We start from the raw sequence: 15,285 nt of genomic DNA on the forward strand, positions 1-15,285 counted from the left end.
GTGCAGATTGCCAGAGGAGGGGGTCAGGCTGCGCCCTGACCAAAGCCTGGTGGAACAGCTCTGTCTTACAGGCCCTGCGGAAAGATGTCAGGTCCCGCAGGGCCCTAGTCTCTTGTGACAGAGCGTTCCACCAGATTGGAGCTGCGGCCGAGAAGGCCCTGGCTCTAGTTGAGGCCAGCTTAACCTCTCTGAGGCCTGTTGTATAATGTATACTGGGAGTTCCCAAACTGTGGTCGTTCAGGTGGTCTGTGTTGTGTTGGTGAACTTGGGAGACAGCATACCCATCATGTTAAATGCTGATTTTTAACTGTATTTGCATTGTTTTTTTTAAATTTCCTGTATATTGTATTTGATTGTATTACAATTTAAATGCTATAGATTACAATCAAATACAATATACAGGAAATAAAAAAACCAATGCAAATACAATTAGAAAATTATACGGCATCTTTACTAAAGCATTACAATTGCTAAAACAGATGGAAAAATCATTAAGTGCTCAGCCAAGGCACTCACCAATTTTCAAGTGGTTTGTGGGGGGGAAAAACATTTGGGGAGCTACTGTTCTATCCTTAAATCTGAACACTCCCTCCCCATTTGTAGAGATGAAACCAATCAGGCATGGTACATAAGTAAAAGGAAGGAAGGCAAACTGCAAGGTCTGGCTGTCAGAGCTTTGAGAACCAAAGGATGGGTGTGCCCATCTGATAAGGGCAGAGATCTTTCCTTGTCAAAGTTCAGGTGGACTGATCTACATCTAAGTATGGTACAGTGGTACCTCGGGTTAAGTACTTAATTCGTTCCAGAGGTCTGTACTTAACCTGAAACTGTTCTTAACCTGAAGCACCACTTTAGCTAATGGGGCCTCCCGCTGCTGCCGTGCCGCTGGAGCACGATTTCTGTTCTCATCCTGAAGCAAAGTCCTGAAGCAATATTTCTGGGTTAGCAGAGTCTGTAACCTGAAGCATATGTAACCCGAGGTATGACTGTATTTGACTGAGTTTAAGCAAGGTCAGCTGCTGAAGTCCCTGTCTTTGAAACCTGTGCAGAAGAGTTGGCTATTCTGGGATTGTCTTAAATGTGTTTGAGAGATTCCCAAGTAAATATAGGATAGGAGACTTTCATGGTGCATGCCTGAAACCTAGATTCATATGGCCAGGAGATGGGGAGAGAGTTAAGGCAGGACTGACTGGCCAAGATTTGCTAAAGCCTACAAAATTGTGAGAGCGAAAAGTAATCATCAGCTTACGCTTCCTTGCACCATGAAAGATTTTGACCTAAAGGCATGTTCTGATGACTTTTGTTTTGTGAATCTAAGAGCTTATTCTCTTTGCTCCCTTTCAGACATAATGAAGCATACACATGGACAAATCCTACATGCTGTGTGCATAACATTATTGTGGGCAAGCTTTGGATTGAGCAGTATGGGAATATGGAAATAACCAATCACAAGTAAGCTGGAAGTCTTAACTTGCTACTTAGCTTGAAAGTGTGGCATGCTCATACTGTATCAGATATAAAATGCACTCTTAATTCCAATGCATAAGAAAACATTAAAAGCATAATCAGTGTTGTCAGGCAACATGAATAGCACTGCTCTGCATCACTCAGATCCAAAATGTTCCTGGAGAGAGAGTGTGTTAGGGAATATTATGTTACTCTTGCAGTGGTCAGAGATCCAATGTATTTAATTTATATTAGGTCAGGGCTACTTTTTTCCTTTAACGCTTTCAAAGTATCTCCTTAGTAGTAAAGCTCATAAACCCAAGGCAGATATAGTACATATATTATGCTGAACGCTACAGGAGCTAGAGCTTGCATGCTTGAAGTACTTTAAATGGCTAAGCCAGTATTTGATGTGAAAGTGTAAATTTTGAGAAGGCGTAGAGTTAAACTTAATTTTCTGCCCCCACAGAACTGGTGAAAAATGCATGTTAAACTTCAAGCCCTGTGGCCTTTTTGGGAAGGAGTTGCACAAAGTGGAAGGTTACATTCAGGATAAAAGGTAAGCAAGCCTCTCTGCTAATATTTCTAAAGCAGATGGCAGATCATTCATTTTTATTTTTTTACAAAAATGCTGAAATGCTATTAGCCTAAATTATGTTGCATAACTAGGGATGAGAAGCCTCAGGCCCCAGGGGGCAGAGTTGGCCCTCCAGGCTACCTCTTGTCCTCAGGCATTTGTTCAGGTCACACACACCCCCCCACTGGCCCTGCTCCATTTCCTTGAGTGCTTTGGGCTGGCTAGAATGTGGTCTTAACTGTGATAAAGCCCCTTGCCTGCCTGGATGGAGAGAGACTCGTGTATGAACCTCTGGCATCTGCATGGCTAGAACACAGCCCACTGTACAAAGGCAAGAATCATTCTTTGTGTTTCCTTCTTTTGTCTCTGTCCCTGCTCACCAGTGGCATGCAATTTTGTCAGAGAAAAATGCTTCCTTTGAGTCTGAAAAATGTCCCCTACATCTTAGATGTTCATTAGCTTCTGTGAGTTGAGCATTTACTGTCTTATAACTTCTGTTTAGAGCCGTAGTCTTCATTCAGCCTTTTCAGATCAAGAACCTACCTTTAAACTCAAACATGCACTGAGGACCCATTTCTTAATTTTCTACCATCTGTTTCTATGGTGGTAAGAGATGCTGTTGCAACCCATCTTAGGTCATGCCGTGACCCGGTATTGAGTCCCAAGCAACCAATTGAAGACCAGTGTTAACCTGAATATTATAATTAGTCAGTACTTCAGCTGTTCCTTAATTTGTTTGTTTTGTGGGGGGCTCTTTGACAGCAAAAAGAAACTTTGTGCACTCTATGGAAAATGGACTGAGTGTTTGTATAGCGTTGATCTTGCAACATTTGAAGCTTACAAAAAGAATGACAAGAAGAACACAGAAGAGAAGAAAAACAACAAGCAGGTATTGATATTAAAACGTAACTTGGTAACAGTGATGTGTGTTTAAAACTAACAGCAGTAAAAATGTCCTCAGCTAAATACCTGATGGTATTGTGCATGATTTGAAAGGATTTATGCAGCCATCCTGTTTTCCTCAGTGCTTTAAAAATCCTGAAAATGATTTTTCTTCTCCTTTGGACTTTGCATGCCTAGTTCACAATGTGACCCAGTTTGGACAATCTTGCAGAACTCCATATACCATGGTTTATAAAATGAGGAAAGCACACTGGGCCCAAAGCACACTTCTTTCACTGCCCTCGCCTCTCACTCAGCTTTGGCACACATTGGCTTGTATTAAGCTAAGGGTTCCTGTTATGTCAAAGCAGAAGGAACCAAGGCTTACCCTTGGTTAACAAGCCAGGAAAATAAGCTAGGTTACATCCCAATGTACTGTTCTAGTTTACCAATATTAAGCTAGAGTTCCCTGCTTCATATGCAACAAAGAACTCTGGTTCCCTCATTGCGAGCTGAGGTTACAGGGGAACCAGGCAGAGGGCCTTCTCGGTAGTGGCGCCCATCCTGTGGAACACCCTCCCATCAATGTCAACAACATAAACAACTATCTGATTTTTAGAAGACATCTGAAGGCAGCCCTGTTTAGGGAAGTTTTTAATGTTCGAAGTTTTATTCTGTTTTTAGTCCTCTGTTGGGAGCCGTCCAGAATGGCTGAGGAAAACCAGCCAGATGGGCAGGGCATAAATAAAATTATTATTATTATTATTATTGTTATTATTATTATTATATCAGAATCTTTACAGTAAACACCTTTAGGGTGATGTTCCTGGCATCATAACCTATGGTGGATTAAACTTTGATTAATGGTCCAAAGCAAGCCTATTTCTTGCTTTTATGGAGATGGCAGCATCTTGTAGTCCTGTAATTATAGAGGTACATAAAAAATGCTTTCAATAGACAAAAGCTCTTTAAACTTCATCACATTTGTGATGTTGTATCCTGTCCTTGGATTGATTTTTGCAGACAACATCAAATTGCGAGAGAGGCAGGCTGCCATGAAAAGTTTGTGGGATTCTCTCTCTTTTTGTAAGGGGTGTGTGTGTGTTGCTTTGTATACACAATTGCAAATTGTGGCGCCTGCTCTTGAGTTGATCAGCCCCATGGAAGAAGCTCATACCTTTTTAAAGACCTTCAAATTATTCAAGCAGAAAATAATCTAATTTTTACTCACCAAAACATAGGGGTTGTTGCAACAAAAGTTGGGAGACATTTTAGCACATGTTTAATTTTGGTTGGATCTTTCCCTTAGTTTGTGTGTGAGAGATACCAATTCTGGTACACGCTTAATGTTTATAATTTCAGAATGCTCCAGTAGTGATTCACATGAATTGCTACCTGTAACGCAGCTTACTTCGCTTATTATCAGGAGTATGGAAAGCCTCTAGAGATCTACTGCAGTCTTTGAGAGGCAGCCCTGTGAAGGGCCCAGGAGGACAGGAAGAGCAAACAAGAAAAACATACCATTTGTATATGAGTCTTGTGTCACTAGCAAACTCTGGTTATGCAGAAGATGGCTGCTGCTGTGGTGCAAAATGCTTAAATATATGGAGCCTTGCTTTGGCTTGTAGATACGTGGAATTTACAAGGAAGATGGAATTGGATAATAGCAGATTTATTAATGGCAAGGATTTGAAGCTGAGATACTTCCAAGTCCCTTCTAGAAAGTTCTGGCTTCACATGCTCAAAAGAAGAATTGAATAGCTTGGGCCACAATCAGTATCTTACACTAAGATCCAATAAAGCTGGCGCACAGGACATAAGGAAAGAAGGTTTTAAAAACCAATTAAGGAACAGGAAAGGGAAGAGACATGCATGGTTGAAGGGGAGAAAAAGAAAAGAAAACAAAGCTTTGCCCCTGGCAATTTCTTCCTTTTAACAATCTATGGTTTTGTAAATTTGCATAAACTCAAACATAAAAGATGTAGACAGTTATTTTGTTTCCCCCAGGCAGTCTGCACATTTATTTCCCCGGTCCCCAATTGCATATGAACTGGAATTTTTTAAAATAAAAAAACACACCAAGGAATTGACTTGATCAGATCAAAGGTCTGTCTTGGGGGGGGTGGGGAGCCTGCTGCCCTCCATACGTTGTTGGATTCAGAGCCAGAATGACCAGTGGTCAGAGATGACGGGAATTGTAATCCAGCAACTTCTGGAGGGTCAGAGGTTACCCTCTTGTCCAGCTTTCTGTTGCTAACCGTCAGCAAAACGTTCGCAAGCGGGGCAGGTCAAGAGATAATTCAGTCATATATCCATAGTACCTATACAAGTAATATTTGCCCCCGTTTATTTACATGATTGGTTAGTTATCACACCGCTGGGACTATGGGTGTAGTTGGAAAGCACATGAAGCGTTAATTTATTTAAGCAGATCTTGTTGATGCCTGGATGGTACGGCCACCTGGGGAGCATTTTGGGAAATCATCACTATTTAACGGAGGACTAGGCATCAGTTTTGGGATGAAGGACCACATTACCTTGGGGGCTAGTGAGGGGCTGCATAATGGGGCAATGGACTGACCAAAGCAATGAGTAGATAGGATACATGTTTTCTCTCTCCTCTCAAGCTTGTGGTGTTGCGCCATAGGAGGTGGCCCACAGATGGCTCACTTAATGGGGCTGAAAAGTATCCACATGAACCTTTTGACAACATTCATCTTAGTGTAGCATTCTGTATGCAGGCTGGTTTTGCTGCATTTCTCAAGATCCTAAAATAAAAACTGGGTTATTCCGAATCTAGCATGTGTTTCTAGAACACCTTTTCATTGAAGCATACGTTTTCTAATGCAGGCTTGTATATAAGGCCAGGTATCCTACTAGCCTGTGGAGAGGAAATGTGATTCTGCTAAGCTGCTTATTAGGCAGATCAGTAAGAAACAAAGCCTTCTCTCCATTCCTCCTTCACCAGCCAACTTGGTTTTGTGCTGGCTGCAGAGGGCAGAGCATACCGCCTTCTCCATCCAGCACAGAAAGAAAGTGGGCAAGCAGAGTAGGGGACAGATCGCTCCATCCCTCATCTGCCATCTTACTCACCTGCTGACATGGAATTCCTTATTGCCTATGAATGTTCCAGGGTAGTCCAAACAAGTGACATGTCTGAGAATGATCCCTCCCTCCCTCCCTCCCTCCCTCCCTCCCTCTCCTGTGCAGAGTATTTGGGAATTATTAAATGTTAACTCCAGTGTTGTCCAGAATGGTCTCCACTTTGACCATGTATCTGTAAATACCTTCATTTGTTTTTTGAAAGGTTGGGGAGTATATATAAAATATAATACATATATTCCATCTGTGCCTAATTCTGCTGCCTCTTTTAACTACTAGAGCTAGTTTGCAGGTTCTTGTTTTTCATTTTACTTTCTTCTTATAGATAGGCAGTTCTGATGAACCAGATGAGATGCCCTTGCCAGATTGTGAAAGTGTGTGCGTTATACCTGGAAGTGTGTTGTTATGGAGGATAGCCCCAAGGCCTTCTAACTCAACACAGGTGAGGAACCTTGACCAAGACTCTGCATTTTGTCAGTGTGTTGCTCTGTCTCATGTGCTGCATGGATTTGCATTTCTTTGTATATGTAAGAGTGAGGTCTATCTCATGTTGCCTGAGTTAAAGGGTGTGTAGGTGAAGGGAGGAGAGAATATGGATAACTTTCCACCAGCTCGTGCCTCCATTTCAGGAAAAACAAAATTCAAGTTACATGTAGGTGTCTGGCAGTAAAATTTGATCCTCTTGCTGTACCTTCCTCAACCTCTTAGCACCTCCATTACTGTGTGTAACATTTGTAAAAGACAGGATTATCCTTATCAGTGTAGAATTTTTTTGATAAAACACTTAAGGTTTAGTTCGCCTTTTCTCTTTCCATAGCAAACATGAGCAAGGCTACCCCCTTCCTACCTAGACACAAGGCGAGATCCAGTGCTCCTGTTTCACTAGCACAAGGGATGTGTATTAGTAGTATAGTTTTGTTCTTAAAACAAAATTTAGGATTTCTACTGTTTAATAATTTTTTGAGTATTAGGATCCTCCCTGAGAGCTTTTATGGCAGAATATAAACTTTAGACTCTTGCTTCCTCAACACATATACTGCAGCACATGTCAGAATATATATTGTATACTTGGATTTGTGGCATACTTGTCTGCCTCTTTTTTTGTTCTTTAGACCCAATTAGAATTCTATCTATTTAACATGGAGAGTTGGATATCAATTAGTTTCAAGTAATCCCTACCCCTATTATTTATATACCATTAAATTCTCAATATTTAACACTAGTAAATGTTTGCAATCACATTGGAGCCAATACTCCCCATAATCATCTTGTGGTGATCTGAGTTCTGAAATATTCCCTTGCCTGTTGTTCCAATTGATGAGCTTGCTGCAAATAAAACAAACCTGTCCTTCATCGTGCAGCTTAACACTTTCTGTTATGTTGACATTGATCCTTTTCCATTGATCCCATTCCAGTTCTTGAAGTCTTCTAGTTCGTCCTGCACAAAATCCCAGCTGTTTTCTGTTTGAAAGGCTACTTAGATAATTTGATGATACCTGTTCATTCCATGAACATACTGCTTTCCCCAAGGTCACTGTAATGAAAACATTGAATAAAAGGCCCCAAGACTGATCCCTTGAGAAACTCAGTTGGATACTTCCTCTGAGAATGCATAAGCCTATTAATAGCTGGTACTTGCTCATAAAAATAAAAGAACATTCAAAAAGCTCTTTGTTGTTTTTCAGATGTACAACTTCACTACTTTTGCTATGGCTTTGAATGAATTGGATGAAGAAATGGAAAGTGTTATTCCTAAAACGGACTGCAGGCTAAGGCCAGATATAAGAGCTATGGAAAATGGTGACATAGGTAATTTAAAGGGCTAGCTGAATTTTAAAAAAAAATCTATATCCAATTGCTTCATTTTATAGGACATACTTTTCATGTATAGATTTGTTTTAGCAATCAAATTTTACAGAGTCCCTTGCAAAGGAATGCCTGTTAGTGATATAAATAGTAATCTGATGCTAACTTTTTGTTTTAAGAATACAGTGGTGCCCCGCAAGACGAATGCCTCGCAAGACGGAAAACCCGCTAGACGAAAGGGTTTTCCGTTTTGGAGGTGCTTCGCAAAACAAATTTGCTATGGGCTTGCTTCGCAAGATGAAAATGTCTTGCGATTCCTGGGGTTTTTTTTCCCTCCCCCCCTTTTCCCCAAGCCCCTAAGCCGCTTAACAGCTCATGGCTAAGCCGCCTAACAGCTGATCTAAGCCGCTTATCAGCTGATCTAAGCCGCTAATAGCCTTTTAGCAGCTAATCTGCTAATCCCTTAAGCCTTTAATAGCCGCTAATAGCCTTTTAGCAGCTAATCCGCTAATCCCTTAAGCCTTTAATAGCCGCTAATAGTCGCTAAACCGCTAATAGCGCTAATCCGCTAATGGGCTTGCTTCGGAAGACGAAGAAAACTGCAAGACGAAGAGACTTTCGGAACGGATTCTTTTCGTCTTGCGAGGCACCACTGTATTTACATCTGACATTCCTCTGCTACAGCTAGCAAGGCAGCTCCTTCTCGTGCAATGGTTCTCAGTTTTGTCGTTGATTTTATATAAATGAAAATTTTTGCCTTCTGAATATGAGTTTCAGCTTGTCCTTTCTCACAGTGTCAACTTTTATCAGGAGCTGGTTTCTGATTTTGTAGCAATACCATCAAAATTACTCAGACTTTACACAAATGCAAACTCATGATATATTAACAAATTTCAGTTGATTTCCAATGTAAATTTACAGAAGCAAAAAATATGTGAGAAATGCTGCAATGTCAGGGTTGTATCCAACACTATCACTGCACATAACACTATCGCTTTGCTTGAGAGCCAGTGTGGTGTAGTGGTTAAGAGCGGTGGAATCGTAATCTAGTGAACTGGGTTCGCGTCTCCGCTCCTCCACATGCAGCTGCTGGGCTAGTCACACTTCTTTGAAGTCTCTCAGCCCCACTCACCTCACAGAGTGTTTGTTGTGGGGGAATAAGGGAAAGGAGAATGTTAGCCGCTTTGGGACTCCTTTGGGTAGTGATAAAGCGGGATATCAAATCCAAACTCTTCTTCTTCTTCTTCCCATAACATGACTGCAAATCCCCTGTGACAGCCTTTTGTACACCCTCAAAATCTGCTCCGGGGGGTTGGGGGGGGGATACACCTTCTGAAACAGAGTTGGAAGGCATGAGAGGTGCTATAGGTGGGGAAAAGAGGAAGGTGAAGTCCTGTTGCATATAAGACTTTTGCTCATGCCCTTAGTTAATCTACCTTACATGTCTGTTATCTTACATCATTTCTTGGTTACTCCCATTATATGGGAGTATGGGAAATAAACAGTGAAGCTGGTGTTTGATCTACCAGTTCACACCACTGCACAAAAATCTCAAGATTCTAGTTGTGCCAACCAAAACGGCATTAAAATTCTACTCCAGTCACTGACATAGCACTATTCCAGCTATTGGGAGTATTCTTCCGTATGTTTCAGTTGGATCCAGCCTTTTCTCTGTCTGTCTCTTGGTAGATGTAGCAAGTGAAGAAAAGAAGAGGCTTGAAGAAAAACAAAGAGCTGCTCGTAAAAACAGGTCAAAGTCAGAGGAAGACTGGAAGACAAGGTCAGTAAACTGGGGGCTAAAGCACTTGATTTAATAGTTTACAAATGTTTTTTTCTAACTCTCTTTTCAAATGTCTGCATACTTAGGAGTGCCTGGCAATACTACACATGTCCACTGCTTATGTGCTGCAGTACTTTGCCATTTCAAATTGCTCATAGTCTGAAAACTCACTGCACCATCATTTTCGAAAGAGGCCTCATATTTTACAACAGTGATTTAACTACTTACTTCTGCTCATTTCAGTCATTACTCACTAGATTTTTTGCTCGTATTAAAGCTTTCAAAAGCGCTTAGGTTTAGCAGTCGCCCCTTGTATTTCAGAAGTGGAATTAGACTTACGAGTGAGGTAAACAAATTATTTCCAGTAGAGCCACATTGGAGTCTGTGAAAATCCCTAGCATTTTTAGGCCAGCAGTGGGGACTCAGAAGTAATTTGTAGCTAGTCCCAGGGGAATTTAGAAAGAAGGGTACTTTTGACCTCCTGTCTCTCTCCAGCAGTGTTTGATTGAAAACAGTAACGGTAGGCAGACTTGGAAACTCCCCCGTTGAATACTCTGTTGTAACCCAAGCAAGTTAAATGATTCTGGGACAGGAGTGGGATTACAATTGCAGTACACAGTACACATGTAATACTTCCACCCATATTCCATGAAAACATGAGGTCTGCATTCCCTCATTGTAAAAGACATGCATTGCCTATGAACATACATGCATCTGTGTGAATATACATACATGGGCAGCCTAGTGCTAAGGTTTTTTTACAATCCTTGCAATTTAAGTTGGTTTTGAAATGTGTCTCAGGGAATGTTGAATGATAGGGCTGCAAAGCTACCTTGTGAAATGCAGCCTACACTCCCATTCTTAAAAAGGCATTTAAACCACAACCTCTGATTGTAAAAACATATTGAACTTGATTATTGTGCTTGTAAAGTACATGCAACATTATACCAACTTGAAGGAAGCAGGCACTCTTGTATACACAGTCCAAACAAGGTGATTTTGGTGCTAAATACAGAATACAGCAATATGTCAAATAGACTGTTTCTTTGCCATATTTAATACTCCTTGCGTGTTTCTTTCATAATGGTAGAAAATACTGAGTGTACAGCACATTAATTCACATACCTTTATTGTGGGTATGTTCACAAATAACAATGGTTGTGAAGCCATTTCAGTCCCCCAAAATAGGACTTTAAAATACCTTTTATTATTATTTGCCAGTAAGCAACACTTTCTAAAACTAGAAAAATGACTCCAAAGAAAAATTTTGAACTGTTGTTCTTTTTATTAGGTTTCATTTGAAATTTTGGCCACTTACACCTCACATTCTGGTCCTTTTACACAGATGTTATACTGATAGGACAGATAGTGTCAGTATTAAAAAGTGATACAATTTTGTGCTTTATAATGGTAGAACACCAAAGTAATCATGTATTAAATATTCAGTTGCTCCAGTGGCTGTATTTTTTTTTAAACAAAGTTCAGCCAGAAATCTCATAATTGGGAAATTTAAATACTGCTAAGTAGGGATGAAAACACATCAAAACACTTCAATACAAGTTCATCTAGTTGCATTGGAAACTCCAGGATGAAAAAAGTTTTCCTAAAAGAAGAAAGTGCTTTAGATATCAGGCAGGCTAAGAGGCTCAATAGCCCAAATTATGAAAACATTCAACTCTTGGTTCAAATTCATGTCCATATTTAAAATCAGTTTAATTGTTTTAGGTACCGTTGCTGTTTCTTCAGTATAATTACATTCAGCAGGATGTTTCAGTTGCTTTGCAAACAGGTCAATGAACCCAAATAACCCTGGACTATTGTCCAAAGAATGTGATGGGATGAATTGCTTCTGAAACAAAACAGCTGAAGTTACGAGTGAAAAAGGTTTCTGGCTTGTAAAAATAAATTGTGAAATTGCATGTTTAATGCAAGATAAGGGCAAGGTTTTGCAATATGAGCTGCTTTAAGGCACATCAGTAGTCAGTGTGGGAAACAAGGCCTGCCACATGGCAAAGTACTAATTTTCTAAATGTGTCAAACTACCTCCCAGACCTTACCTTTCTCACAGAAGGCAACAACAGGGTCTTCCAGCCTCTGAATAGGGCAGTGCATCAAACATATCTGTTTCAGAAATGCAAACTTTCTACTGCATTGGTGGGTGCGTAGTAAAAATCAGAACTGGGACAAGCAAGTCTTTTTTAAAAAATCAGTGGGTAGCTAGGACAATGATACATTGTTGATTTTAATGGGACATGAATGCTTGACTGTGTTCTGGGCTACTTTTATTATCCCTGGTAAAGAGCCAAGTGCGTTGGTGTGAACAGGGACAGAATGGATTTCCAGTGCAACTGTTTTTCCCCGTTGCTGGGATTATTCCTTTTCCTTGCCCCACTCTACATTTTTAGCAGGGAGATTGTGAGGTTGTTTTTTAAAGATAAAAACAAAAACAATAAATGCCCTTTTAGAATTCCAGTCCTATATTTTAACTGTGAACAGAGAATGTGAACAGAGTGAATGGTGGACCGTGACTCCTGTATATTATACTATTAACACAGTGAACTCCTTGTAAAGAGACAGACGGATAACATGCTGTATTATGCTTTACTTTGAATTATGCATTTATTTCTACAGAAGTTGTATTTTTACATGGAATTGCTCAGTGCTCCTAAATGCCTACCATATGTTACAAACATTATGCAGAGAATTGCTAGAAATTGCACCCCGTGTGATAACTTGCCATAATGCTGGGTATCATAGTACTCTGGTGAAAACTATTGTGTGCAGTGCAGATTCTTCTGGGAGGCGTCCTGCTGTGGTTTGAAAATTCCCACCCAAGTTGGGGCTGACTCCGCACTGGAGTTGGAGCCCAATCTATGGAGGGCAGCAGACTGGGAAAGGCTCTGCTGCAACCACAGAAAGACAGATGCCCTTGGTCCCTCCTGCAAGGTACTTCCAGTACCAGCTTTTCAGGGGGAAGGGGGAGCATGCACACTTCCTCATGCTGGTTTTGAGTCCCAGGAACGTAGTTTAAGGAAACAGAATGAGAAACTGACACTTTCCTCCAAGCTCAGCTGCCAGTTTGAATATTCATCATCAGGAACTTTTCCCCAGATACTTTTTGTCCTGTTGCTGCCAGACATGGTTTCTATTTAGAAATCAAGTACCGTATTTTTTGCTCTATAGGACGCACTTTTTCCCCTCCAAAAATGAAGGGGAACTGTTTGTGCGTCCTATGGAGCGAATGCAGGCTCCTTGGCTTCAGCAAAAGCAACGTGAAGCCTCCAAAGCGCAGAGGGAGCGCTCCCTCTGTGCTCCAGAGGCTTCGCGTTGCTTTCGCTGAAGCCTGGAGAGCGAGAGGGGTCGGTGCGCACTGACCCCTCTCGCTCTCCAGGCTTCAGGGATAGCAGCCTGAAGCCTTTGGAGCGCAGCGGGACCTCGCGCTGCGCTCCAAAGGCTTACGGGTTAGCTGCGCAAAGCCTCCGCAGGGCAGCGGGGTGAAGGCACCCCGCTGCCCTGCGGAAGCTTGAAAGGCTGTCCCCGAAGCCAGAACAGCGAGACGGAGCACTGCGCAGCGTCTCACTGTTCTAGCTTGGGGATGCCGGGGCTTTATGGGGAAACCCCGGGCTTCCCCCTTCAGCCCCGACACTGATTTGATTCAGAATATTTTTTACTTGTTTTCCTCCTCTAAAAACTAGGTGCGTCCTTTAGAGCGAAAAATACGGTACCTCTATACTGGGAAGAAACAAAGCTGTACGTTGGGAATTAAAACTTTAGAAGCTTCTGAAAGTTTCCTCTGGCTCCAGACTTGGGAGTGTCATTGTGTATTCTTTGGTCAGAAGCTACTGAGCCGTCTGTGCATAATAGCTTTTACACAAACTTCCAAATGTTGCCTTCATAAAAATAATTATGCCAAGTAGGGGACATGAGCTAGCTGCCAACAGGCACTAGACTCTACACTTTCCTTCATGGTTTGCTCATTCAAATGTCTTATAGTTGCTGTAAGTTGCATTATTTTTTGTCTCTTTTTAAAAGTCAGCCAGTGGCCCAGGGACCCAGGTTTGATTTTTTCTGATACTTTTTTTGCTTGCTTTCCTAACAAGTTTGGCTTTGCATTTTAAGGCTTGAAATTGTTTCCAGTTCCTATAAATTAGTGATACTCGAAATATGAATTTGGTCCTCTTATTAGAATTCTGTCGGCTTTCCAACTTACCCAAATTGACTATTCTGATTTTGGGTTTTTATTTATTTGGGGTGGGGAGTGTTATTCTTAGCAGTTCTGGTAAACCTGATGCTTAATATTTAAATAGACCTTGAATGTTAATGTCCAGGGTTTCTTAAGATGTACCTGGGAAGGAAAGGCAGAGGCATATATTCTTTTCCAGTATCATAATTTTTAAGATTGTTTGGTAGTTTAAGGGTGAGTTTATACCATCATGGAAAGAATTTTAATCTCCGTATGACAATTCTCTCCTTACCTGTCAATTCTTTTTAATACATCCAATTTGTCAAATTTTGTGAAGTACAATCAAATCCTAAATTTCAAAACATGGATGTGGGTTTGTCTATACAGTAATTCTTCACCAGAGGAGGGATAATAGTGTTAAAACTCACTGTCGACTTTTCTTCCCTGTTAAAATGATCATATAAACTCAGTTTGCACAAGGTGCGGTAGAATAGTAAATGTACTCAACAATTTATATTGGATTATTTGCAGTATGTATGTATGTATGTACTCACTTCCGCCTATTCCTAACACCCTAATGCTTATTGGACCAGCTTGGACAGTCCTTTCCAGCTTTAAGAAGTGTCCTGCCATGCAACTCCCCTGATGTGCATTGCTTCATTCTTGGCTTGTATTATGCCAGTCTCCCTTGTGTTCCAGCTGCAGAACTGTGCCTTGGTACAAGCCAGGAATAAATGGCAGGGCTAGCACACAAGGAGGTGGGAGGAGCACTTGGTCCCAGCACTTGTTCTTGGCTTCATAAACTGGGGCTTATGTATTGTCTTTCTATACTAAACTGAGCCATTGATGAAGGACCATTGCAGGGATGGCTAGAGTGTTGCAGCGGCAATGCTACCTACCCCGTCACCTTCTCTTTTTCATAATGGTCACCTCTGTTTTTTGGTTTGTTAAAAAAAGCAGTGGCTGGTTTTAATTTATTTATTTATTTTTACCCTTTTCACAGGGAGATAAGAAACTGAAGCTCACCTCTCTTTCCAGGGCTGTTTTGAGTGCTTGCTTCAATTAAATTTGCTAGTTGTTAAATTTTGAAAGCTGGACTGATATGCATGTAACTAACCTGCAAAAGGAGGACTAGCTTCCAGGATCACATAATTAGCCAGTCGTCATGTGTCCTGACATGACCCTGTTGTCTCCACGCCCTCTGAAGAGGTGCATGGGAGTGGAAAGGAAGGAAGGAAAGCTGGCCAGCCCACTATAGTCTTCTGGCTGAGAGCTCTCTCCCCTAAAGGAACGAACAAAATACTTGGAGCCATCCCTGAAATGAGGCCACAGCACAGTTGCCTCCTAATTGTGTTTCTCACTCAGTGATAAATACAATTTTCCCTTTCTCTCGGTTGGATCAAAACGTAGTAAGCAGGGGAAACAGTGGGTCAAGTAGATCGCGAGGAAGATAATTGTATTGCACTTCCATTGTTTCTAGAATATATATGGCAGCTCAAACATACATTG

The 15,285-nt window shown here is 41.2% G+C and overlaps 2 protein-coding genes across 11 annotated transcripts in view; one reads left to right on the top strand and one right to left on the bottom strand.

Moving 5' to 3' along the window:
- The window catches only part of RIOK3 (RIO kinase 3), a 910,199-nt gene that overhangs the window by 580,966 nt on the left and 313,948 nt on the right, over nucleotides 1-15,285 (bottom strand). The gene's annotated exons all lie outside the window — the stretch shown is intronic.
- OSBPL1A (oxysterol binding protein like 1A) overlaps nucleotides 1-15,285 on the top strand; it is a 154,461-nt gene that overhangs the window by 137,915 nt on the left and 1,261 nt on the right. For 5 of the 10 annotated variants that reach the window (XM_083451591.1, XM_083451597.1, XM_083451596.1 and 2 more), the window contains 7 exons: nucleotides 1,345-1,452; nucleotides 1,916-2,005; nucleotides 2,786-2,912; nucleotides 6,333-6,449; nucleotides 7,693-7,816; nucleotides 9,503-9,593; nucleotides 13,626-13,649. In XM_083451591.1, the coding sequence (XP_083307717.1) occupies nucleotides 1,345-1,452; nucleotides 1,916-2,005; nucleotides 2,786-2,912; nucleotides 6,333-6,449; nucleotides 7,693-7,816; nucleotides 9,503-9,593; nucleotides 13,626-13,649 (681 nt within the window). The remainder of the gene's footprint in view (nucleotides 1-1,344; nucleotides 1,453-1,915; nucleotides 2,006-2,785; nucleotides 2,913-6,332; nucleotides 6,450-7,692; nucleotides 7,817-9,502; nucleotides 9,594-13,625; nucleotides 13,650-15,285) is intronic. The other 5 variants (XM_083451593.1, XM_083451600.1, XM_083451598.1 and 2 more) reach the window with 1 other exon arrangement.

This window comes from Podarcis tiliguerta (genome assembly GCF_965153285.1).
Source record: "Podarcis tiliguerta genome assembly, chromosome: 7".
NCBI lineage: Eukaryota > Metazoa > Chordata > Lepidosauria > Squamata > Lacertidae > Podarcis > Podarcis tiliguerta.